This window comes from Cyprinodon tularosa, unplaced genomic scaffold (assembly GCF_016077235.1).
Source record: "Cyprinodon tularosa strain WSP-4 unplaced genomic scaffold, ASM1607723v1 ctg274, whole genome shotgun sequence".
NCBI lineage: Eukaryota > Metazoa > Chordata > Actinopteri > Cyprinodontiformes > Cyprinodontidae > Cyprinodon > Cyprinodon tularosa.
In genome coordinates this window covers 181292-207593 of record NW_024038979.1, presented here as the reverse complement: position 1 = coordinate 207593, position 26302 = coordinate 181292, and the positions used below count along the sequence as shown (strand labels likewise).

The following is a 26302-nucleotide window of genomic DNA, read 5'->3' as shown; positions in this document are numbered from 1 at the left end:
AAACCTGAAAGTCATAAAATTGTGACTCTTTAGCAGTTACAGATTTCATGTAGTAAATAGAGGATTATCCTAAGGGTCAAAATAGCCTCTTTATATTAAGGTTTTTGACCCCTGGTCTATGGTAACGTCAGGCCTCTTTCTTGTATCTTATATTAACTAGATTTAGAAAGAACAGTTTTGAAAAAAGAACATTTTAAATAAAATTTAAAAAAGTCCAGAAAATAATTCTCTGGTATCCAAATAGCACATCTTTATTTAGCTGAGATAAATATATAAACTTTCAAAAAATATATTTTTGAAAATTGATAATTATTTTAATAATACATAATCCCCAATTCTGTATTTGAAGTGGGGGTTTACAAACCTGGAATATAGTTTAAATGTTTATGAAAGCAACACTAAGTGCACAGGGTTTAAATAGTAAAGCTTAATATTTGTGAAGTCCTTAAGAAAAATCCTTTAAGATGCAAAGCATGAGTTTGAGGGTTAAAAAAATAAAATAAAATGTAAATTTAGATAAATGGTAATTGTGATCTGGTTAAATGCTCAGTCAATTAAACATATACATTGATTAATTTAATTAAATGCAATTGTATGGGACCGAGCGAAGGTGTCCAGATGTGTACATTACCTGCATAACAAGCATCTATTCACTTTTTTCAGGCATTGAATCGAACAAGCTTAATACGGCATGTAGGCATCATGTTTGGAGTTTTGTAAACTTCTAAAATGTTTTTATTTTTAAGTATATAACTTACACCTGAAAAATAAAAAAAATCCAGGCTCCAACCTTCAATATTCACACTTTTTTTTTTATATCATATTCCCACAGATCAAATTAAAATGATTTGCTTTGTCATTAAAAGTTTTTAAAAACATTATGAATCATCTGATGATTTTTAATATTTTCTCCAAGATCATTTTTTTCAGTAAAAACTAAGCGCCAAGTAGTGAGATGCTTTAATTAAAGGGTACCAAAACATTAATAGATAAATAAACACACTAAAAAGGATGATTTCCTGAATAGTTTATTGCAAACAAAAAAATTCTGTCATCATACAAACCTTACAGGGAAGAAGTGACATTCCTGCGTAGAAAACAAACTAAAATGGCAACTATTTCTGTGGGGAACTAAAGAAAAACAACATTTTTTTTTTACAGTCATTCTGGACTGAATAAATCCAAAGAATGTTGATTTGTGCTGACTGACCCAGAATGACAGCTTTAACTAATAACCCTATATATGTGTAAGAGAAAATAGCATTTTCCTCCAGAGAATAACCCCAATAACAGTTATTAGTTTGAATGCAATTTGTTTTAGTTAGGTTCCAATTGACAAACCAGAGGGATCTGCAGATATATTTAAGGACTAATCGTGAGGGAACTCTGAAAAATGTGCATCCCTGGGTGGAACTGTCTGGGCTGACTGGATGTAGCCGGACACGTGGCGTGTTTATCCGAGCACGTCTCTGCATGGCTGAGTGTTCCTGGGGGCGGATTACACAATCATTTCCAGGTGTCGTGCGTATTCGATGACCTGCTCTGCCAGCTCTGTGGAGGGTATGGTCACTTCTTCTGTCCGCTGGTGCTGACTGGTGAAGGTATAGCAGCCATCTGAGTTTTGAGTCCAGCCTCTCTGATGTCAAATAGGACAACAACAAAAACAAATCCAGCTTGGTCATTATCCTTTTTTTTTATGTAAAAAAATCCAAAACATTAAATTTTTCCCATTTCAAACCATATTCATAAATAGATTTAGCACCAAGCATCAGAAACACGGATAAACGATTAGCTTTAAATGAATATTAAAAGTTTTACCTTTTTGGCGTACTCTGTCATCTTTGCAGGCGAGTTGAAGAAGAGCACTCTGGTAGCTTCGGTGAACAATATCTGCTCATATGCTTTTTCTATGCAACCAGCAATCTCATCACTGCAGCAGTAAAGAAGGAAGAAATGTGTTAGCATTCTCAGTTCTTCAGGATATCGATGAGAACTTCCCTGAAAACAAAAAGACCTTCAGATTCATTTGAGCAGAGTTTCCAACTCTGGCTGCTTCAAATGTATTCTTTAAGTAGCTTTTTGGAGGCTTCTATTGACCAATATTTTCCAAAGCAACTCTAATAACAGACAAAATGCAAACCCATTAAAATTTTAATGAGATCAAACATCCATCTATCCATCTACTGCTTTTCATGATTTGATCGACTCTCCCGTCTTCCCAGTAACACTCCAGCTTCTGGGAAATCCCGAAGCAGTCTTTTAAACCTCTTCAACCGACTTCTTCCATGTGGGATTTAAGCAACTCTATTCAGAGCTACAGGGGAACTAGAGGTCGTCATTTGTTGTTCTGATTATGATCCAAATTTCATCATCATACATAAGAATTAGAACATCAATGAATCAACAATTCACCTTATTGGCTCCACTCCTGCACCACCACATATTGGAACAAAGCCTCATAGCAAACGTCCCTTTTTCCTGCCATGACTTATGAAAAAGTCACAAAGATAGTTGGCCCTTGCTTTAAACAAAGACTGACCCAAATATATTAAATAAAGCCCAAGAAACCAAACAAACACTGAAAATTGGGCTGTTGACCAGGATCAGGTCATTTTCTCACTTGAAACCCAAAACTTCAATCTTGCCCAATCAGTGAACTGAGGAAGAGTTTACAGTTAAAACAGTTTTCCTCCTTAGTAAGATAGAAGGTAAGAAGCTAACTCTTTAAAATGTGCTCACCTCCTTCATTTATCTATGTCTAAGCTTTGGAAATGTTTACAGCCTTATAAAGGTCTCAGAGTTAAAGAAAGGATCTCCTTTCCCTGGACAGTTTACATCAACGTTGCTGGTTCAGTAACGCCTGCTATGCTAACACCTAATATACAGATACTCAAGATTGTTTCAAATGTCCCTTCTATAGTTACAGTTCTGTCTTAAGATATAGGTAAAACTGTTTTGCAGCCAATGCTCTTGGCATTGCTATTCTTCTCATTTGCTCAAAATATCTATCTGCAAGTTAGAGATTGAAAAAGGTTGCACAACAAATTGTAACATAAAATTCTGAGCAGTGCATGTCTTAACCAGACGGTTATGTTTAATACATGTGTAGAATACTGATCCCTACCGAATGGTGTCCAGCAGAATATCTATAAAAAAGGTGTAACTCTCAGCAGGGATGTTTCCTTTTGCAAGGAATACCTTGTTGTAGCTTCCCTCCATCAAGTACTGAAATGACAGGAGAAGAACAACAAATTACCTCTTTTGATTCATTCAGCTTATTATGGAAAACATATTATAAATAGCATATAGCAACATATCAATTCACATATGAACAATAGACCCTGTCAGTGTGGAAGGTTATGTTTAAATCTCTCCAACATTTTATACATCTTTACTGAGGCAAGGTTTAATATCAGGAAATGCACCAGCAGGCCTGCTGATGCAGTGATAAGTATGGTGAAATAAAGAAATAAGTAGTGCTTTGCAGTGGAAGGTGAATAAGGTTAGAGAAACCTTGCCAAAGTTAATAAATCATTGATCTGAATAAATCTTTGGTAAAAAGTTCACAAATGCTGTGCATATCTTGTTTAATTGCAACTGCTCAAAGCGTATTTTCTGCAGTTAGGTACCTCAGATTTCCCTGCCATCTTTAATTGATTCAAGAATCAGGGTGTGATTCAATAAAATATTTGCCATTCATTTCCTGTGAAGAAGAACTGCTCTTTCTACCCATAGACCTGACTATGGAATAAATGCAAAAAAAAAGAAGAGTTTGTTAATCTAACCCTTTTGCATCCATGAATAAATAAGCCCACCTGTTCTAGAGAGACAGGATGTTTTATGTACACGTTGGTCTGAATATCTCGCGCACTCAGCCTCTCGAGTTCTGTGTGAAACTCAGACAGACGGTTCTGAGAGAGGAGGAAGAGCAGGTTCAGTCCAAGCAACTGGTGCATGTAGGCAGCTTCAGGTAGTTCCTCTCTAAGACACATAAAATGAAAATTACAAACAGTTATATTACATTGAGCATCATTTCTCATAAAGGTGTACAACAAAGAGACATTACTTGTAATCAAAGTAGTAACATTTCAGCTGAGCCATGTATCTCTCAAATGATGGGATGTCTTTCTTCAGGATGCTCCACAGGGCTCCGATCTCTAGGACATCACCTGTAACAGGTTGGATTAGAGCGCAAATTTTATTATGTTGAGCATGCAGGACCGATGTAGCTCACTTTTATTACGTCTTACTTACGAGCTAAAATAAGCTGCTGCTTGGTGAGTGCAGATCCACTAGTAGGTAAAAAATTCAACTCCAGTAGGGAAACCTGCAAGAAGTTTTTTGGTGGTTTTAGAAAATTATCAATGTAGATAAAAAAAAAATTTCCTAAAATCTTTGAAAAAAAATATATATGAATATATGAAAAATAAATATACTAGGGCTGAATCGGATTAAATTTGAATAATCAACATTGAAATAATCATTCAATTTAGTAATTAATTAGTTGTTAACTGGAGTGTAGAGACTGTAAAACAGGACTTAGCTGACAGAGTAACCCACTTAGAGCAGTAATTATATCAGAATTGTTTAAAAAAAAAAAAAACATGTAAACATTTTACATTTAAGATTAAAAAAAACTTTTTTGTCCGTCAATATGCTCTATCCAGAACTCCTCAAGTTTCAAATTTTTAGTTTCACTTGTTTCATTTTGTTAAAAGTCTTCTTTAAGTAATCTCTGGCTATCTGATTATTATTTGAAAAAAATCATTGACAGATTGGCAAAAGGATCGGTATTTGCAGCCCTAATGTATACATATATATATATATATTTTTTTTTTTTTTAGTTAAATGGTGACAGTGATCGTCATCATTATTATTATTACTTGCTGGTTTGCTTTTTTGTAGGGCTGGAGGATATGGACAATGTTTTTGTATCAATATATTTCTTCATTCTGGTCAATCAGATAGAATTACTTTATCAACATAAACATCTAAAACAACTATTTCACCAAGTTTATAAAACTTTTCTAATATACATTTTTTTAATAAATATCTGCTTTAAAAAAAAAGAAAAACCAGACATAAAACTAAATAAAACCATAAGCATTAAAAAGTGACAAATGCTGTAATCATGCACTCTAACATATATTGAAACATTGGAAAGTTGTTTAAAAGTTATAACAATTATTGAATAAAATTACAATATATTAAATAGTATTCAGGTCCTATTATTTTCTTCATCAAACTTTAAAAAAAAAAAATCTATTTTTTACAAACAAATCCCAGACAAGTAAAAAGTACCTTGGGGACTAAATATACAATAATAAGTAAACAGACTCAGTTTACTTTATTCAAGTGAATAGAAAACTGCTGGTTGCTTTATTAATTTTACCCCATTTACCATTTTGGTTATTTTGCTCTAAGATTTTGTGGAATAAAACAAACCATCATATATTCCACATGTCTGAATACATAACTTTCAAATCTCCTCACTTTTTTTAAAGCAAAGAATTGATTTTAATGGAAAGGGATAATATAGATAATAATTATTGTCTACCAGCAGGATGTCACGCATGTATTTTGGTTTCTCATATGTCACAGGCCCAAACACGTATCAGGAGCAAAATGGGAAAAAAAAAAAATTGTCACAAAATAGAGGTAAAGCAATGTTCACAACCCTGGTCCTCAGACGCCCCTACCCTAGATGTTTTAGATACGTCTCTGTTCCAGCACACATGATTCAAATGAGACTTTAACAGACTTTGTCATTTTATACAGAAAGAGTGTATACGGAAAGAAAGGGCTCCTCCTCTGCAATCAAGTGCTACAGATGTCTGCTAATAATCCATTGTTTTCTGGCATGCTGCAAGAGAGAAAGCACCTAAAACATGCAGGACAGGGTCACTGAGGAACAGGGCAGGGAACCACTGCTGTCAAATAATTCATAAGAAGATCAAATATAGAGGAAAAATTATTGAGATTTTGGTAAAAACCCTTTGAAAGCAAACATATATGGAAAATATTTTGTGTATATAATTCAAAATAATATAACACCTTTTCTTGAACGTTTTATATAATTAGATTTTTTCTAAATTTATCAGATTATATTAATACAACTCCTTAAACAACAAAAACACATTACCTGTCATTTATTAGATGTTCAACAGAAACGTTATATCCAATCTACTCTTTCCATAACAGTTATTTAATCTTAAGGAATATATACTTTTTAAATGACTCTTTGTAAAAGTAAAATTGTTTGAGTGACTGTTTTTGTTAAAATGTTTCAGTTGAATTTCTGCCAACGTTAGCACATAAACGATGTTTTCTTTAGGGGAAGATGTTTTTTTAAAAACTTTAAACACAATTTTTAAAAACCCTATCGTGAAAAGAAAAATGAAGCAAAATGAAATATAAACAAAAAACAAATGTCTAAGTAATCCCATAACTGCAAAACATTATCTTAGCTAAGCTAGACTGTTAGCATGGTTAGCTTTGCTAGCTAATAGCACTACAGAGAATCGAAATAAATACTGATTTCACTCATTCAAATAAAATCTATTTAAAATAAAGATTTTTCACCTTTAGCTTGATCAGAAGGTCCCCACATTTATTCAGGTTCGGGTTTTTCTTGTTCCACTCAGCTTTAAGAGTCTCGTACAGCCCCGCGGTCTCTTTCAACGCCATGGTGAGTCTGCAAAATGTACGACACCGGCCACTGTAATACGTTAGGAGGCGTTGCCAAGGGCAACGTGGAACTGACGCGTTTATGGAGCGTAAATAGTCTGGTTCGTCTTAAAAGGAGAGTGAGACGGAGAGGGATTATTTAAAACAAGATTAAAAGAATAAAACACAGGTATGTTTATACATAAAAAAGTAGAACACCAAGATACTTAAAAAAAAAATAAAAAGATTAAGCAGAACAACATGACGTAAACATTGTTTTTAGGAAACCTGGGAGGAAGGATTTGTATAAATGTTATTTTCTTCAGTGTATTCAGGATGCAGCAGTCCAGCTCCACCACTTATCTTTGCATTTATAACAAAATCTAATATTTTCCTAGATTTTAGAATTTGTGTAACTCTACAATGTGACAATGTCATCATATATAGCTATAGACTTAATTTAGAGATATTACAGCTATGGATGCTATAACAGACAGAGGCAGAGGTGGGCGGACTAACCACAAATTATACTTAAATAAGAATAGCATTACCTCATCATATTTTTACTCAACTGACAGTAAAAAAGAGAAATTCTCTAAAAGTACTCCTAAAGCTTTATCTTTTTTAAGTTACTGAAGTAAATATAACTGAGTAAATTACTTAAGTAAATTAATAACTAGTACCTAACCACCTCTGGACAGAGGGTGCATCAGTTTAATCCGTTATTTATAACGGGTTATTCTGAGCCACATTCATACTCAGCATAAATGTATATTATTAATGCTTATATTATAGAATTTATAGAAAGGAGACTGTGTTCAGGAAAGCAGTTAAAAAACCTAAAAAAGAAAAAAATTGAAATGAAAATTTTGAGTTTTCTTTTTTCTGACAAACCATAAAAGTTGAATAAGAATGACTAAATAATGGCTTGTTCCAGTATATCATACTGAGCTAGTTAACAACACATTCTGTTCCCTAAGTTATACCATGCTAGTTAGGTCATGTTAAAAAAAAAAAAAACAATTCTCTTTCATTTTTGTGTAGAATATATGGTCATTATGGCTTTCCACACATTTAAAAACAATCTTTATCAATCAAGGAGAGCAGAAGCCAGAAGCGCTGGATGATGACGCTGGGTCTTCACAGTTAAGAAGAGGTAATAAAAGATGAAAAACCAAACAGGTTTAAGACAAAATATTTTTTGACTATAAGGTGGGGTATAACCGATACCAGTATCACGCAGGGCCCTGATCTTGCACTAAAATGGTGGTATCGGTATCGGCGAGTACCAACAAATAGGGCACCGATACCATTTTGAGAGCCAAAAGTTTATCAAACTATTGTCACCCATTCCAGGTAGGCAATAAAAAGTTCTACTGGATTCTTTGTATTAGTCTTTTTCCTGTTCACAAAGGTAGGCAGTAGCTTGACAAAGCCATAATGGCAATTATTTTACATCCAAGTAGTATGCAGTTCTTCATATATACACACACACATCAATTTCAAACAGATGGTATCGGTATTGGCCGATGCTGCACAGGTATTGGGTATCGGGGCCAAAAAATGGCATCGGCACAACACTACTATATAAGGTAATGGTTTGTAAAAAATTGAAGCAAAAAACAAAACAAAAACAAAAAAAAACTGACACAAATATTTAAATATGTAGTTTATATTAAGAGATTTTGTTTATCTATTAGGCAAATATTTCCACATTGTTTGAAAATATTTGAGTTCTGAAAGAAAGCAGGTATAGGTTATGCTATTTTTCTTTATCTTGAATGGTAGAGAAATGTCTATGTTTGTAATATGTAATGTTTTCTCAGATGTTACTTTACAACCAAGAACTTCTAGTTATTTTGGGGAGGTTTAATGTGATTGTTTAACTCAATTTAGTGTATTAGTGAGGGACATAGCAATTCTACATGATTTTTAAACAGTTTTACTGATACAAATAAAAAAAAAAACCCTGCCACGAATCTTGAAAGACTACGTTATAAAAATTAATCTCTGATTTCCGATTATACATTAATGCAGCTTGACGTGTTGTATAAACATTAGCCTGTAGGTGGCTTTAGTGAGCTATAGAGCTGGCTGCAAACGTCCGACGAGGAAGACGACGCAGGCGATCAGTTGATCAAGATGGCGGCATTCGGCACAGACCGATGGCTGAATGATTTACCAAACCACATTATTTTCAAAAAGGTACGAGAGAGATTGGATGCAGATCTCGGGACAAATGAGAGGGAAAGAGCAAAAAATCTGACTTTTTGTTTGGGTGGAGACTTTTTCCTGTGGGACGACCCTGAAGGCGTGTTTTACACCACCAACCTGCGGCAGTTAAACTCCGCAGAACCCGAAAGCAGCGGGAAGTACCAGACGTTGCAGTGCATCAACCCACCTCTGTTCCAGGTCCGCCATGTGTTGCTGAGCCCCACGCAGCACCACGTCGCGTTGGTCGGTCTCAGGGGGGTTTCGGTCCTGGAGCTCCCTCAGCGATGGGGGAAGAGGTCAGAGTTCGAGGGGGGGCGGGAGAAGATCAACTGCAAGACCATCCCGGTGGCGGAGCGCTTCTTCACCAGCTCCCCGTCAGTGAAGCTCAGACAGGCGGCTTGGTACCCGAGCGAGACCGATGAACCCCACCTAGTGTTACTCACATCCGACAACACCATCAGATTTTACGGGCTGAAGTCGCCCCACACCCCGGCCAAAGTGCTGCCGGTGTCCCAGTCGGAGGATGAGAGCAGCCTCCACCAGCCGGTGAGCTCCTACGCAGCATCTCTGGGAGAAATAGCCGTCGCCTTTGACTTCGGACCGGTTGCCTCCCCTCCTCGGCAGCTGGCCTCACAGTGCTCCAAAAACCAACCTGTTTATCCTCTCTACATCCTCTATGAGAACGGAGAAACCTACGTGAGCTACAGCAGCCAGGCCAACGGGCTCTCTGTCAGTAAACCAGCTGGACCCCTCCCCATGTATCCTGCTGCAGAGGATAACTACGGCTATGACGCCTGTGCCATCCTGTGCCTGCCCTGCGTCCCAAGCATCCTGGTGATCGCCACAGAGACCGGGACCCTCTATCACTGCATAGTCCTGGAGTCTGAGGAGGAGGAAGAGGCTGGAACGGCGGGGAACTGGATCAGAGGCTCGGATTCGGTTCCGGCTCTATATGTGTTCGAATGCGTTGAACTGGAACTCACGCTCAAAGTGGCGACAGAAGAAGACGAGCCTCAGGAGTTTGATTTTACCTGTCCCATCAGGCTGCACAGAGACCCCCTGTGTGAGCAGAGGTACCACTGCACCCATGAGGCAGGAGTGCACAGCGTGGGGCTCATTTGGCTCAACAAGCTGCAGAAGTTCATCCAGTCAAACGAGGAGGACAAGGACAGTTTGCAGGAGCTGGCTGCAGAGAAGCGTTGCATTGTGGAGCACATACTCTGCACCAAACCTCTGCTGAGCAGCGAGTCTGCTCCAGTCCGTGGCTTTCTGATCGTGTCCGACCTTTCTCTGGGCGCCACCATGATCTGCATCACCGCTAACTATGAGTGTGTCATGCTGCCTCTGCTGAGCTCCATTCGTCCTCCATCTCCTCCGCTTCTTTGTTCCGATCCAAGTTCCGGCTCTGTCAGCTCACCTCTCCGCGGCCTGGCCAATGACTCCTTCGAGCAGCACATTCGCAGAATCCTGGCCAGAAGCTCCACCAACCCCATTGTGCTCAAGGCTGGTGACAAAGAGGCCGCCCCACCACCGGCAGAGTGCCTGCAGCTCCTCAGCAGAGCCACACAGGTGTTCCGTGAGGAATATATCATGAAACAGGATATGGCCCGGGAAGAGATCCAGAGAAGGGCAAAGCTCCTGACGGGTCAGAAGAGCAAGCAGGTGGAAGAGCTGGCTCTGTGCAGGGAGGAGAAGAAGAGTTTGACAGAGAGCGCCGAAAGGTTGGCAGACAAGTACGAAGATGCCAAGTATCGCCAGGAGGCGCTCATGAACAGGGTGAAAAAAGTGCTGTGCAGCCTGCAGAGCCAACTGCCCATCCTGTCCAACAGCGAGAAGGACATGAAGAAGGAGCTGCAGAGCATCAGCGATCAGCTCAAACACCTGGACAACTGCATCAGACAGGTGAACATGAAGATGGAGTATCAGAAGAAGCAGGTGAACAAAGACAAGTCTGCATCCAGGGCCACCGTGCAGCTCAACGCTCAGCAGAAGAAGGTGGTCCAGGATGTCCTCAGAGAGCAGGGACAGCAGATCGGAGACATGATGAAGCAGATCAAGGACATTAAAAACCACTTCAGCTTCTAAACTCATTTACAAACTTTATTGGTTTGTTTTAGTCACTGAAATTGTCCTTTCTGTTCATTATGGCAGATTTGTTTAACCAAAACATCAGAGAATGACAACCTCCTTTCCTTAAACTGCATATTTCATGTTTGATATTTAGCATAAGTTCCACATCATCGTTTTTTTACTTTAATAACTTTCCTAGAACAGAAAGAGAAGCTAATGCATAAACACTCAAAGTGTCTATTTTTGACTTGATTTGTCAACTTAAAAAAAAAAGAAAATAAAATGTCATCTATTGATGTTTTTTTCTGTGCTTAATAAGATGTTCATGCTCTCCAGTTCAGATTTGACCATTTGAAGTACAGAAAACCATTATGAGTAATAACTGTGGAGCAATGGTAGGCCGACGGTTCTCTTTAAACTCTGACTTTTTTTCAGGTATCTTCAAAAACTTTAAAAGACTTAAATTTCATCTTAATTTTTAACCCTGGAAAATACTATAATCTATAAATATTTGCCATACTAGGTCTTAAATTACAAATAGTTGTTTCGTAAATATGTATATTTGCTCATTAATTGCTCTTCCAATCATTTTAAATTGATCAGTTTAGGAAGTTCTTAAATGGACATGTAAGGTATTTCATTATGGAGGTTTAGGGAATTAATTAAAAAGGGTTTGAAACCTAGGATTTCTGTTGGTGACTAAAGTTCTTTAGAAAACTTGCTGTGTTTTATCAGAAGGTGTTTATTTTGTGTAATAAAAGTATTGGATTCAATCAATAAAAATCTGACGAAGTGCCTTACCATAACTTAAGGTAGTCTACAAGATTCAAATGTTAAATTTATTTTAAAAAAATGCAATGCTTAAGTTCATAACTTCAGATTATAAGGAAAATATTTTTGCTTTATGCAATATATATATAGCTTAATATTTAAATTGAATTTTAAAATGTCTTGCATTTTAACTATTGAAAATCCATGTCTTTTTGTCACAATAGGCACACCGTTAACTCTAGCTCAATCATTATTTTTATTTCATTGTGTGGATATTAGTCTTTAAAAACATTTTTTTCTGAGAGGTCACTAATTAGAAAACTAAATATTTCAAATCTCCTAAATCAGCAAAATATTACTCCAAGTTCTTATGTCCCTGCTCTGCCTACACTTTCAACATCTGTTCAATAGTTATTTTACAAATAAAATGCATAATTTTCTATTTTTAAAATTTTCTTATTTTTCAACATTTGTTTTTTTATCTTTGGTGTTGAGCACTTAGACTTTGCAGAGTTTTATAATTGATAATAAAATGCCTTTTTCTTTATGTCTTAAGTTAATTTGTTTCCCCTCAATGAAAAAAAAGGTTTGAGAAGCAAAGCTTGACGGGAAAAATATCCTTTAATCAGAGTGTGTACTCTCCATATGTCCAATTATCTGTATTTTAACATTATAAAAGGTTAAAACTGCATTATATCAAGAACCTGCCTTTAAGATGCAGGTTTTTGTGGATTGCAAATGCAAATTTGGCCAACCTTTCACTCTTACTAACTTATCATCCTGTTGTTGAATAGGGGATTAAGCAAAATGATCACATGCATTTAATTCTGTGTGAAAAGTCTATTTTTGCAATAATAAATTTTATATGTTTCCTGTATGTTTAAGAACAAAATTAGCTTTGTGTAGGTATATTTATAGCACATAAAATAAGTATTGAACTGACCATTTTTCTCAGTAAATATATTTCTAGAGGTGCTATTGACATATTCACCAGATGTCGGTAACTATCCATGTAATCCAATCATACAAAGAAATCAAAACATAGATGTCCAGAAATACAAGTGATGTGCAATAAAGTAAAAGACACAGGGAAAAAGTATTTAACATTTACTGAAATTTATTAAATACTTTGTACAAAAGCATTTGTTGGAAATGACAGCTTTAAGATGCCTCCTGTATGGAGAAATTAGTCGCACTGCTGGGATTTTGGCCCATTCTTTCACACAGTCTTCAAATGTTGACGGTTTTGTGGGCCTCTTATATGAACTCTGATCTTTTGGACTGGAAAACCCATGCATACTCTGGGAGAACATGCAAACTGGGCCAGGAATTGAACCCACAACCTTCTTGATGCAAGGCAGCAGTGCTTCCCATTGCGCCACTCAGAAAAATGTAAATGGTAAACAGAACCCTAATGAAAAAATATTTTCAATAACTACCCTAGGATAAAGATTGGGTGGTTTTCAGCAGTGCCAGAATTTAAGCAACTTATAACTAATATTTGTGATGATTTTATCATTTTCTTTATATTCTTAAGACAGCGACGGTTAATTGGATGAATATTTTCATTAAAAATATGGAAATTAATCATAAGAATAATTTTCTCACTAAATACACCTTAACACCTGATTGGTTAACCTGACATCTCATCTGGAAAAGGAAGGTTAAAGTGCAGAGATAGTCTCACCCACTGACTGTGATGTATGAGTCTGACAATTAAAAAAACACTCCTTTCATAAAACACATGGAGACAGCAAAAGTATGCCTCAGTCACAGGTTTATAATATGAAATAAAAATCCCAATATTTAAATGAAATTAGCATCATAAATACATTTTTTTAATTTCATTTAAAACTCATGAGGAAAAACTACAGAAATAACAGCTATTTATATGAAATTTTCTTTTAAAAACAATAAAAATGATAAAACAGCTCTTATTATAATATATGATGATTAAATAACCTTTGTTTTAACATATAATTTATTTAAGGCAACTATTGTTTTTTTCTGAATAAAACATTTTAATATTTGTTGAGTTGAGTTACTTTTGGGTTTCCATAAAGCATCTGACTATAAACCCTGTGTGGAGTTGCTTCTACTCTGAGTTTAAAGGACTCAGCCGAAAACGAAGAGTTTTTCCAGTATCAACTTCTCACAAAGCGTTGTGGTTATGATTTCCCAGCGTTAAGGTGTTATGCAACTACAAAAAAGATCATGGGGAAATCAATCAAATAAAAAATAAATAAATAAAATACTGATGAATTCTAAGCATGACTATAAAATAATCAGGAGATGATATCCAGCAAAGTCAGAGAGTTCTGTAGGAATGAAGAAGAAGCATTGCTGAAAAAGAGCCATTAAAAGATGAAGGTTAATTTTTTTCACAGTAACCTCCAAACATGCAAAACAAATCTGTTGATTTGAAAGTACTTTTTCTGATTGTACAGCTGGAAAACAGTAAACCTTCTGCCACCAGATGTCCCTCCTTCTCCACAGCAGATGATCAGAGCTTTACGTCTACCTCAGCTTCTCCCAGTGAGGAATCCCCCACATGTTCTCCTCCCTGTGACGTAGCAGAGGAGACCCCGGTTTTGTTGAGTAAGGTCTGCTGTTGGGGGATCTCTCATGTGGTGGGGGTCATCTGCTGGAATCTGCTTCTGTCCCTCAGTTTCTCCCTCTGTAACTGTGGCTGAGCTGTAATGTTTATCTAAGCAGCGAACATGTTCAAATGATTTATGACTCATTTCAGCCTAAGTTTTGGAACGGGCAAGTATTGTTTAAACTACCATGGTGATTTTTTTTTTCATTCTGCTTTCTAAACATGCTGTGGCTTTAAAGTACACAAACAAGCAGAGTTTATGACCATATAAGGGTTTTTTTGGTGTTATTGTTGCTGGATTTTCGTTTGTTTTACACATTACCTCAGATTTTCCTTTTTAAAAGCACAGTAGAGGGTGCGGTGTTCTGCAGAACTTCCACACAGAACCGTCAAATAGGGAAATCTTTCATAAAGGTACAGTGTTAAGCTACTGGGGAAGGTTAGCAGACCCTAGGAAAGGAGATATTAATAACCCTCAGGACCAGCCCACCACATTCTTCACATGTGAGTCACTGTAAGCCAGAGAGCACGGAGGAAAGGACTGTATCGCCTGTTTCTCATTTGTGTTTCTTTCCACGCAGGAGTGGAACGAGGAGGCGTCGAGGCCTCCCCGTCATTAGGAAACCTCAGAAAACCTCGTGGCTTTCCACGGGATCCTCGCCTATTGCTCATACTTCCAATGTTTATGCCAAATAAGCTTTAAAAAAATAAGAAAAATTGAACAAGCGAGAATGTTAGATGAGAGGGAGCAAATGGAGTATGTAAGAGGGAGTAAAGGCTTCAGATGGCAGGAGTTAGAGGGGAGAGAGGCCTGGAAAATGGTGGTATGGGGACTTGGCAGCGGAGGGAGTGAGTCACTGTTTATCTGGCCTGTCACCAGGAGACAGAGAGAGCTTGATAGAAAAATAAAAAAAATCCTCTCAGCTTGGTTTCTTGCTCTTTAGCCCATATTATCCACTGTTTCTTGCATAAGTATTCAAGCTCACTTGCCCTTTATAAAATCACAGAAAGACCTTCAAACAGGATTTAAAGCAAGGAGCCTTTTGGTTCAAAACAGCTGCACAGCCCAAAATGTAAATCACACTCTTGCAATTTCTATTTAAATAAAAAAGATTAGTGTTGGTCTTTTGCGAAAAAAAGAAAGAAAATCAAGAATAAACATCAAGGTTTGTATTTGTACTATTATAACAAACAAAAGGCTCAATATGTGTGAATACTTTAACTCAAGGAAGAAAAAAATGTCACAGTTGCAGAACTTTAATTGTTTGCATTAATAGTTACCATACAAAGAATTTGTGGAGCAGTGTACAGTAGTCAGTTATTTATCAGTCTTTCAGTCTTTATCTCAGCATGTAATGTTCTTATATGCAACTTGCTCCTGCACATTAACATGAAAAGCAACAGTTAAGATAAAAAAATACATACATTTTGCATAAAACCATGGAAGGGATCAAAACGGTATTAGACATGAGCTGCTTCTTTGTATTGAAAATACTATAAACAATCCAGTGAGCTAAGCTGGTCAGGCCTGAGAAGACGTGAAGAAAAAGAGATGTAAAGAAAAAATTACTTTCAACTAAAATTCCTACTACAGAAGGTGCCCGCTACATGTAAGGATTATATTAACATTTCTTTTCTGATAAGAGCCCACTCATCTGTCATAACAGACGCATTTTTAAAAGCTCATCATAAAAAAAAAGAAATTTTCCAAGCCAAAGAGAGAAAGCTCCATAACTTGGTCGCTTGTAGGAAGTCTGGGTAACGTCAAGCTTAAATAAGATCGCTTCAGCTGGGAAAGAGTACAGTCAATTTAAGGGAAATTATACATTACTGTGCAAATGTTTTAGACACCAATTTATTTATATTTTGCTACCAAGCAGTCATTTTAAAAAAATGGTCGGACTAAGATTCAGGGTGTTCCCCACCAGGTCTCTGAACCTGTCATATAGATCCAAACCACGCCAGAATCAAAATAAAATGAAAACATATTTTAAGATGCCGTTTCTCTGCTTTAATATCTTTTTTTAGTTAGTTCTTGCACTCTTTCCTTTTATTCCAGTTTTTTTTTCTTGCACAAACGATGCAGTGCATGCTGTTATGGTCACATGTGAACTACTTTAAAAAGCAAGACAAGAAACTGATTAAATTCACTTTAAAAGATAAAAAGAAACTCTGAACTTTTAGAAGATGCATCTTAGAAAAAAGGGGTGGTTTCAAACGTTTGCACAGTAATGTAGAGGAAGTTGAGGAAGTGAGAGTGAATACAAAGAGTAACAAGAGAGTGCCAGCTATAGGAGAAGAATCCTCTGACCCTCTGGGGTGCGTCTAGGCGTCAGAGCCCTTCTGCCTGCGTTTGGAGGGCGGGATCAGACGGGTGGGCAGCTCAGGAGGCAATCCATGGCCCTCCAGCTTCACCTCAATCAGATGGCTCGCCAGGGCAAATTCCTCATCATCCAGCATGCCGTCACGGTCCACATCTGACAGCTTCCAGATGCGACCCAGCACAGAGTTGGGCAGGCGGGTGCTCACCATCCAGTCCTTGGCCTTGGTGCCGCTCAGCTTGCCCTCATTGGGAGCAAGGTTGTAGAAGATCTCATCATACTTGGGCTTGTCTTTCGTCACCACCCAGTCCTCCTCCTCCTCGCATCCCTCTCCGTTCTCCTCAGCAAACGGGTCGCCTTCTGTGAAGGGCCCAACCCGGGTCCCCAGGAAGGCTCCGCCCTGCACACCGGGTTGATCTCCTGCCTCCAGCTCCTCCTGGCGCAGCAGGGGCATCAGTTTGGCAATGTCAGAGGAAAGCAGCTCGTCCAGGGCCACCATCAGGTTTGGCTTGAGAGTTTTGAACTTGGTGAAATCATGAGCCATCAGTTGTTCCTTTAAGAATGTAACAGTAAACATATATATTAGCCTGTAAACTCACAATAGGTGAACATTTTAACATTTCTTTCCTTTTAAAACTAGAAAATTCAGTTGAATTTAATCTGGTAGAACAACAGGAAGAGGCACATAATATGTGTCAAGTGGAAGTAAAATGAAAACCCAAGCTAATTTGTGGTCTAATCCAAGCAATATGAGAGACAGCGGTGTTAGGATGAACACCTGGAACAAACCATCAGCACCGGTAGCTTTTCCTCCCTTAGTACATAGGGGATGTGTAGAAATAATGGGAAGAAATGTGGCGCCAAATCAATGTTAGAAGCTAAAAAAGGATTGCATAAGGTTGACCTTTCAGCAGGAAAACCCTAAACATGCATTCAGAGTGACAATCAAATGGTTTAAACCAGTTGATTTCAAACTTTTCATGATACAGCAAATTAATTCTTATGCTGAGAAAAAAAAGGTGGAAAAATTCCCAGTGTAAATATCTTTGGCTAAAGAATGTTTTTTTTAGATATAGAAAGTTTTCCGACAAAATTTTCTTTTATCATATCTACCATGCTCTTATTCTGCTACTCAACAACTTAATACAATTTACTAGTATAATTCATATTATATAGTGTCACTTTATATAGTGGCAACATTTTATGAAAATGCTGCACTTTTTTCTTTCTCAGATTATCATAGAGCTGCAGGAAAAGAAATCCACAAACACTTGCTCCAAGTTTTTGTTTGCCCAGATGAGGTTATTTAGTTAGTTTGGTATTTAATATCCAAAATGTTGAAGTAAAAATATTTTCAGATAACTGTTAAAAGAACTTTGCTGTTTCACAGCACAGCTGGCAATCTTTATTATTGTTTAGATGGTGATTTTTTTTATTTTATTTTTAAATCTTCGCCTTTATCTAGTATTTTTTTCTCTCATATTACCTTCATGGGAAGAAGACAGACATTTAAAGACTTTTAACAGAGCAAAAACTCGACAAAAATCAATTAATCTAAACCAGCTAATCAGAAAGAAAAAAACAAATCTAAAAAAATCTTGGAAACTTTTTCCTTATAAAAGAAAAAGGTGTGGGATTGCTTTGTTGATGTAATCGTCTGTTTTTCTACTAAAGTAGAATACCTTGTTCCATTAGAAATACAAGGCTGGCAGGTAAAAATAAAGTGATTTAAATTTTATTTTAAAGTTCCTTAAATGAGTGCAAAATATCCTGAAAGTAATTTCAAATGGACCATCTTGGCCGACATGACTATGATCTAGATGAAAGCAAATTCAGAATGTAGCAATGTATTAGAATGGCCATGTCAAAGCCCTGCGCTGAAAACATGACATAATCTGCATTAATCCCCAAATGCTTTCCATACAAACAGATTTGAGTTTGAGCCGTTTTCTTTTTAAAAAACAAAACAATAAAAAGAATTGTGCAGAGCAAGTAGACCTGTACCCCAAAGTCTTGCAGCCCTGACTTCAATAAAACAAAGTATTGACTGAATTGAGCTGAACACAGAGGAAAGCCAGATTATAGATCAAGTATTTAGAAAACCATAATTTTTCTTCCATTTCCCAAATATGCTCCTACCTCTGTTGGCCTTTCAGATAAACTCCAAATACAATACACTGATGTACGTCACTGTAAATGGGCTAAAGTTAAAGGAGTGTGAATACTTTAATCTACCGTAAATGCCTAGAGCATTTACGGTAGATTAAAGGAGATGTGGATATATAAGATATATAAGAGCTTCGCCTGACCTGCATCTTAGCACAATCTGGGAAATCCCCGGCAGAAATGTTGTGCTGCAGCTGGATCTTTGTGAAAATGACTGGCAGCTGATAGATGAGATTCTTCTTCTTATTGTCCTTCCTGAAGACGGATGGCATCTCCTGCTTCAGGTAACTGATGATGTGGGCATGAACCTGCAGGAGGAAAAGCCCGGTTATGCCATCGTTTCAGGCGAGTGGTTGGAGTTTGCCTGGAACATCCAGGTTACCTACCCTGACCAGACGCGCCCTCTTGACCAGGTCGTTGAGCTTGCGTAGAGCCGCATTGCGAGGGAGGTTTTGGATGTCAGCGAACAGATCCTCCTCCTCCAGCTCAAACAGCTTACGGTTATCAGGGACCAGCAGTGGTTCTGACCAGAAGGAGCCAATGTAGACGCGCAGAACCTCTGGGGTGCCGAACACCTTCCCCAGGGACCACATGAGCGCTCCGTACACTCTCATCAGCTGCTGGGTGCCCACCATGTCAGCTTTGTTGAGCACCACCCGCAGCTTGTCCTCGTTGCCCTTCAGAGCCCCGATGGCCTCAGAGAACTCATCAGAGATCTCCAGTTTGTGGGCATCAAACAGCAGGATGATGCGGTCTACACGCTCTGCAAACCAGCGCAGCACAGCAGGGAAGTCATAACCTGGTTGAACAGAGGAGAAAAACAGAGATGATTGACACAGATAACCCCGTCTTATCTATATCTGCACATCCCCTGCAGCTGTACTTTTAAGTGTTGAAATAATAATTTCAACCATTGTTTGACAGCTTTTACTTTTCTTTTCTTAATCTTTCGTTCGCTTCTCATTCTTTATCAGTTTTTTTGTGCATTGTGTGGCTAATAAAGCAAAAGAACAGATTGGGATGTTTCAGGAAAGGCGTGAGAATGCAAAATATTAAAAAAGCGGTTTTATATAACAAATTAAATACTAGATTCCTGCAGTTTTAGGCTGAAGGAGGAAAATCCTCATGTGCTCTGCATGGTTTCCACCAAACTTTGCTTTTAAAGTAAGCTCACATACCTGTATTTGGATCTACAGTCTGAATGACAATATTCCATGGTCTTATGGGTCATCCTGAAGCAACTTTACAAATTAAAAGTGAAAATTTATTCTGGAAACTCTTCCAAACCAGCAGAATAAGTCTTCGTCAAAATCTAACCCCATTGATTTTATGATAAAAATGCCCTTGAGTTCATTAGGTGGCTTACTAGGTTAAAAAAAAAAAGGAAATGACTGAAAGAATTGTGTTATATTTGTAGTTTACCCTGGCATACAAAGATGCCACCTTTATGTTGTTTCAGAAAATCATTTGAAACAAACATGATGAACTGTGATTATTTCACACACAAAATATTTATTTTGCAAAATCAAGATTTTGTGTGTTGGCGTCCTGCAGAGTCCCTTGAGGGACTCCACATCCGATGAGAAAAAAATAACCTAAACCAAAATGTGCATGAAGCCTGTAGAGTCTGAGATTAAGTTCTTGGGTTTTCTTGCATTATATGTGTTGGTGTTAGAATCTTGAGGGTTCCTTTTCTCCTCAGGAGCCACCCTCCTGCATGTTGAAGGAGTTTATTATCTTCCACACACCTGACTTAAGTAACGGGATAATTAACAGGAATTGCAATTGATTGGTTCAGGTATGTAGGAGCAGAGATCAATCTAAAACATGCTGGACATCCGGTCCTGAAGTCCAGGGCTAAAGTCACTTGCTCTCAAGCTATTACTGATGTCTTTCCATCTTAGCATTGTGTTGAAAGACACCAGTACTTCTGAGAACATGCAACTTTTTCCCAGCTTTTTATTTACATTATACTGGCACGAGTACAGAGCAACAAAATTAACTCTGTGAGTTGCTCCCTTGGTGAGCAGTGGGCTGCCACTGAGCAGCACTTATGGAGCAGTATGGGGTTAAGGGTCTTGCTCAGAGACCCAGAGTGGCAGTCTGTGGGAGTGGAGCTTTAACTCAACCTCAGGATTCCAAGGTCTATGCCCTAACCACTAGGCCGCCACTCCCCCTGATATATAACATCCCAAATTAAATCCTTTAAAGCTGGCTAGCTTTATCCAGCAGCTGGCTAGGTCAATTGGCAAGTCACCTGTCCTGCAAACAGGAGGTTTGAATTCCGCGCCCTAGGTGGGGGGAATGAGCTGTCAGTGTAGGTCCTTAGGCAAGACCCTTCACGCCAATAAAGGGTCTTGCCTTAGACAATAAAAAGCTGGGAGAAAGAAAGAAGCAGCAGGATCTTGCTTAGTTTTCTACATTAGTGTCCAAATAAGTTCCTAATTTGGTTTTCTCAGCCACCAGTATCTTCTATCTAAGGCTGGTGGATTTCATTACTGGTCTCTCTGCAGAATGGGTTAACATAAAGGGTTACAAGATGGAGATGATGGTAGAAATTTCCCAACAGAGCATTCTTCCAGAAGTGCTGACAGAAAGTCTGTATCTGTTCTTGATTATGAATTTATGGGTGCTTGATGTGCTGCAGGGATGTTTGTGAGTCCTGCTGCCAAGTGTTATTTGTGACGGAGCGAACCGGTCCCATGAGTTAGCTGGGTGTGGTGAGGAGATGAGTTCATGAAGTGATGATCATGGATGCCTCTTTCTCTGGTCAGGCCCTCCTGACCTCTCCTCACCTTTGTGTCCCCTCTCACCTCGGCTTACTCTCTGCTTGGCGCCGGACAGGATCCCCGGTGTGTCGATGATGCTGATGCTCTCCAGGACCTGGTTGGGCATCTGGGCACACTGAAATCTAGGATATCCATCCACAGGCAGGAGAATGAGTCAAATCAATGGAAATAAAATTATTTAACAGCTATTTGTTGGAAAAATTAAAAAAAGGAATGGAGCTGCAAAAATTTATATTTGAATGGAAATAAGTCAGAGTGATTGAAAGAATCCCCCCACACACACACACCCATCAGCCCATTGTGTGATGGCTGGCCTCGCTCTGCTCTGGGCTTCCTGAAGGAAAATGACCATTACTGCCAGAATCAAACAATAAGATCTGCTAACGATCTGTGGCTAAGAACAACAACCCTACTTCCTGCTGTTTAAGAGCTTAACGGGCCCCACTGGTTCCCAAGACAGGAAGTCAACGCAAAAGGAGACACTGATTAGTTCACAAACACGACCCTGATGGAAAACTCGCATCAGACTGCGCTCCCATTAGCAGGATCTCTGCAGGTTCCTGTGACGTCATTCTGCTCTCCTGTGAGCAACATACCGCGGTTCCTTTTTTTTATTTAACAGTTGACATGACAGGCTGGCAGCTCAGCAGATGAGTTTGGGTGGAGACAACTTCAAGATCGCTCCATTCTTTCTCCCTTGAAGTCTAACTTTAAATATTTGTAATTTCCCCTCCGGGGCTGCGCAGGCCTTTGACCTTGTCTTTTAAATTGTGTGCTCTACAGTTCATGTCTGCGTACATTCTCTTTCATCACCCACTCGGGTCAAGTCGCTCCCTCTTTCTCTGCTTTTCCACAAATAAGGCAGAGGGCCTCCTCTCTCTGAAATTTGGCACAAACTCTTGAAATTCCAAAGAGCTAAAACACTTTCCACAAGCGCTCTCACTCTTTCCCTCTTTTCCCCTTACACAGTCTGTTCATTCCTAGTGGATATATCACTGACTCCCTCCCTTATAGTGGAAATGTAACAAGACCCTGAGAATAACCCTCCAAAAAACTCACCTGTTGAGGAAAGTGTTTCCAAACGGGTTGAGTTTACGAAATGGCTTGTTGGGGTCTACGATGAGGGCATTCCCAGGAATAACACCCTCCACCTCTCCATGCATGATAGCAGTAAAGCAGTCAGTGGTGGGTTCAGGACCCACCCTGCTCCCAGGAATGTCCTGCTCCAGTAGATACCTGTCAATCAGATGCATTTAAGTGTTTATAACAGGTTGGTCCTCATAGAGAAAATACAGTGTCTTAAGTTTTGCACTTTTACACATATTAGAACTACAAATTTTACTGAATTAATGCGATAGACCCACGCAAAACATGTGCATCCATCAAGAGATTAGTTTTATTTTTTTCTTAAATGTTTATGCAAGTAATAAATTTTACTACAGTTTATAGCTGCTGTTCTTTTGGTGCATATCCACATGCCACATCCTTAGACGTCTGCTCAATCCAATTTACAGAATTGCTCAAGCTGAGTCAGATGAGATTAAAACCACATGTGACCAAAAATGTTGCTAAAGATAAAAGAAATGCATGAAGGTCTACACTTTGACTGGACCATTCAAACACATATGAACTATTTAATTGTTGCTGTGAATGTTTTCAACCCGGAAGATGAAGCTTTATTGCAGTTTTGTGCAATCTTAAGTCTAACTAACACAAGAAAAGCACAATCACAGCATGATGCTACCATTACCATGCTTTGTCGCAGCAATGGTGTGCAGAGGAGGATATCCAGCCTCAATTTTCCTTCAAATTTAGTGTTTTGTACCCAATAAAAATGTAAAATGTTGGTCACTCTCCCTGACATGTTAGTTGTGTCCTTTGTGTGGCTCACAGTGAACTTTAAACAAGAAATATGGATTTCTTTTAACAATGTCTTGTCATTCTTCCATAAAGGCTAGATCTGTAGAGAGTAAAACATCATCTCTGATCGGCCTAGATATTCCTGCTGATGAGGATTTTCCCCTCAGCATTATACTGTCACCACTATGTTTCACTGTGGGTTTTTGTTTCAGGAGGCTTTGCATGCACGCCATATAGATCCCCTTTTGATCCAGTTTGAAGAGGGTAGCTTCTTCAAGCCTTCTTATGGCATAAATGCAATCCAACAGTTGTCCTGTTGCTCATGCCTGTGCATTGGATCTCTCCATTTACACCCTGCTATATTTTGAGAAGATGGATGGTAGGTATATCTGCTAGATACTCAAAGCTTTGGATATTGGTTTATAACCATACCATGCTTTTATAACAATAAACTTCATTACACACTGCTGCAATGTTTACAAATGATTCTTTTTGAGGTTTGGTTTACATTTTACTGAGGAGTATCAGTTTAAACCAAATGAATGCCATGTTTTTCATTTGTAACAAATTCTAAAACCACACTTTAAGTGGGTCCGTTACATAAAATCACCCCAAACTATGTTTGAACTATGTGGTTTCTAGGAGTGAAAAATGCCAAAATGGTGCATTCATATATTTTTGGAAAACTCTAGATTTACAAACAGCTCAATCAAACAAGTGAACCTATAGAGTCTTACTTGATGAATGTTGTCTTTCCAGTGGAGTACTGTCCCACGACCAGAACCATGGGCTTGTTGTCAAAGTCTGCATCTTCCAGACTGAGGGAGTGGAAGTCATGGAAACCATAGTACTGCTCCAGAGGCAGCAGCTTCTTACGGTACAAAGACTTCAGCCCCTCCGTCACAGTGCGAATCACCTCAGGCGCCTTCTTTACATTTTTACGCCCCCAGCGTGACATGTTTGATGACTAATGAGATAATTTTGCTATAGAAATCAGCGTCAAGGATGCTTGTTGTTTGGACCTGCAATTCCTGTATGTAGACCAGGGAAAGCCTTCAGGTGTTTCCTGTATTTATGTGAAGGGTGCTCGCTTTGTCCTTGAGATGGCTTTTGTATGCAGCGATGATAGGGTTTTCCCTGGAAAGTGGTACCAACGCTGACAACTTTTAGCTCCTGAAATATTGACCAAAGAAAGAAGGCAGGTAAAAGAAATATATGGAAATAGGGAGGCTGATTAAGACATCGAGGGGATTTTTTATGTCCCTGCGGCTGGTGGTGAAAACCTGCCAAAGCTTAAGGTAAGGTTCTGAAATCTAAAGCAAAGGAAAAAAAAATTATAGACCACCAAGAGACTGTTCAGTTTTGTCAGTGCACGCCTGGAAAAAAATGTGCGTTCTCTCTGGAAAATCTTTCAAACCAGACTCCAATGTTAGGATTTGCAAATTAGCTCATTTCTTTACAGTAAAATGATTAAAAAGGTCCTTTTATCTCCTGCTTTTTCCACAAACATGTGCATAGAGAGTTCATGTCAGAAGAGGCAGCTTTTCACATGGAAAACCAGATTTCACCCTCAAGTCATGATCTTTTGACTGCAGTTTACATAAACAGAAGCTCTAGGTTGAGGACTGAAGCCTGAACTCGTTATAGAAGCAGAGCTGGACGAAGGCGGAGAGGTGAGATACATGTCAGCAGGTAACGGCTCATCTGTGGAGAACTTTTTTCTTTTTTTTTTTTTAACTCTGAGCATAGCTGGGTAATAAAACTAAACAGCCCAGAGGAGAATGAGGTAGACAGTTCTGACATGTCACAAGACCACTGTGGAAAGAGTCAAAATGGCGAACTGTTGAGAGACATTGAATATTGCCATCACATACACACAGGCTCTGTGAACACCAAGCATAGCTTTAACAGTCCTGTTTGAAACATTATGTTTGGTTAAGGCTCTGGGATCGGTTTATTGAGCTAAATAATGAGGGAAAATACCGTGTGGCTTTTAAAACCACAATTGCCACACGTTAGAATTTAAAAATTTAGAAAACAAGTTAAAGCGTGCTGGAACAAACAAATACTACTTTAATGCTTTTAACATTTATAAATGGATTAAAAAAGTCCTGTTGCAATTAAAAGAGTGATGTTACACTTTAGTAGAAAAAAAAAGGGTTACTGATAGATACAAAGTTTAAAGAGTTGAATTTACCAAGTCGATGTAGATTCTTCCTAAAGCACCTTGATCTCTGCGGTCTCGCCCTCAGGAGCCTGGAAAATATTTTGACTCAAACACACAAGAGTCCGTCTTGCAGGAGCTGCTCCTACATGTATGGGTGTACCTCCAGCAGTAAATAGGAGCCCTCTGTGGAGCGGCAGCACGGCTAGATTACAGAGGATCCTTCTCTTCCAGGGTTTTAATACATTTCAGATGAGCTCTGGATCTACTTGCTGGAAAAAACACAAGGCAAACACTCTCTGAGGGATTTTTTTTTTCTCTCCCTTTCCTTGCTTTTTTGAGTTTGACAGACCCTCCTACTCCTATTTCAGGGATGCCCAGCAGTACTGTGGGCACTGAAGATAGTGTGCCTGCAGAGGGATGAGCTGAGGAGTGACCAGAAGGCGTGGATCTTCTGAATGGGGAGGGAGGGGGGGTTACTTGGGTGGAGTTTTTTTTTTCTTCTCAAATGATACATCCATGAGCATATTTCAAATCATATGACCTCAGACAGCCGTGTTTTCTTCTGCTAAATCTGAAAGAATGTGCCTAATATTTAAAGACAGAGCAGTATGTTTGCCTCCCATCTGTCCAAAACTTTCCCTAAACACTGTAATCTTTCTCAGTTAAACTAACTCTGACC

At 38.5% G+C, this 26302-nt stretch overlaps 3 protein-coding genes across 4 annotated transcripts; 1 reads left to right on the top strand and 2 right to left on the bottom strand.

Moving 5' to 3' along the window:
* Positions 1-1010: 1010 nt before the first annotated feature.
* Positions 1011-6737, bottom strand: psmd8 (proteasome 26S subunit, non-ATPase 8). Its single transcript, XM_038289972.1, has 7 exons — positions 6583-6737; positions 4255-4327; positions 4067-4169; positions 3816-3981; positions 3125-3225; positions 1819-1930; positions 1011-1636 (listed from the first exon to the last, which is right to left on the bottom strand). The coding sequence occupies exons 1-7, from the start codon at positions 6685-6687 to the stop codon at positions 1499-1501; spliced, it is 798 nt and encodes a 265-aa protein (XP_038145900.1). The 5' UTR covers positions 6688-6737; the 3' UTR covers positions 1011-1498.
* Positions 6738-8774: 2037 nt separating this feature from the next.
* On the top strand, positions 8775-11110 carry nup88 (nucleoporin 88). The gene has a single exon (XM_038289957.1). It carries the CDS (start codon positions 8809-8811, stop codon positions 10963-10965), a length of 2157 nt encoding a protein of 718 aa, XP_038145885.1. The 5' UTR covers positions 8775-8808; the 3' UTR covers positions 10966-11110.
* Positions 11111-15561: 4451 nt separating this feature from the next.
* ehd2b (EH-domain containing 2b) lies at positions 15562-26007 on the bottom strand. Of its 2 annotated transcripts, none has more exons than XM_038289951.1 (7): positions 25654-26007; positions 24194-24629; positions 22656-22832; positions 21603-21718; positions 19194-19606; positions 18951-19115; positions 15562-17194 (listed from the first exon to the last, which is right to left on the bottom strand). In XM_038289951.1, the coding sequence occupies exons 2-7, from the start codon at positions 24412-24414 to the stop codon at positions 16646-16648; spliced, it is 1641 nt and encodes a 546-aa protein (XP_038145879.1). In that variant the 5' UTR covers positions 24415-24629; positions 25654-26007; the 3' UTR covers positions 15562-16645. The 2 variants fall into 2 exon arrangements, with proteins under 2 accessions (XP_038145879.1, XP_038145880.1); XM_038289952.1 differs by having other exon boundaries at positions 21621-21718; positions 25654-26005.
* Positions 26008-26302: the final 295 nt, after the last annotated feature.

Coding starts and splice junctions, on each gene's coding strand:
- ehd2b (XM_038289951.1), bottom strand. CDS start 24,414: ATGTCACGCTGGGGGCGTAAAAATGTAAAGAAGGCGCCTGAGGTGATT. Junction 21,719..22,655: donor GGAAACACTTTCCTCAACAG/GTGAGTTTTTTG, acceptor TGGATATCCTAG/ATTTCAGTGTGCCCAGATGC. Junction 17,195..18,950: donor CAGATTGTGCTAAGATGCAG/GTCAGGCGAAGC, acceptor ACATTCTTAAAG/GAACAACTGATGGCTCATGA.
- psmd8 (XM_038289972.1), bottom strand. CDS start 6,687: ATGGCGTTGAAAGAGACCGCGGGGCTGTACGAGACTCTTAAAGCTGAG. Junction 4,170..4,254: donor GCAGCAGCTTATTTTAGCTC/GTAAGTAAGACG, acceptor AACCTGTTACAG/GTGATGTCCTAGAGATCGGA. Junction 3,982..4,066: donor TGTTACTACTTTGATTACAA/GTAATGTCTCTT, acceptor TATGTGTCTTAG/AGAGGAACTACCTGAAGCTG.
- nup88 (XM_038289957.1), top strand. CDS start 8,809: ATGGCGGCATTCGGCACAGACCGATGGCTGAATGATTTACCAAACCAC.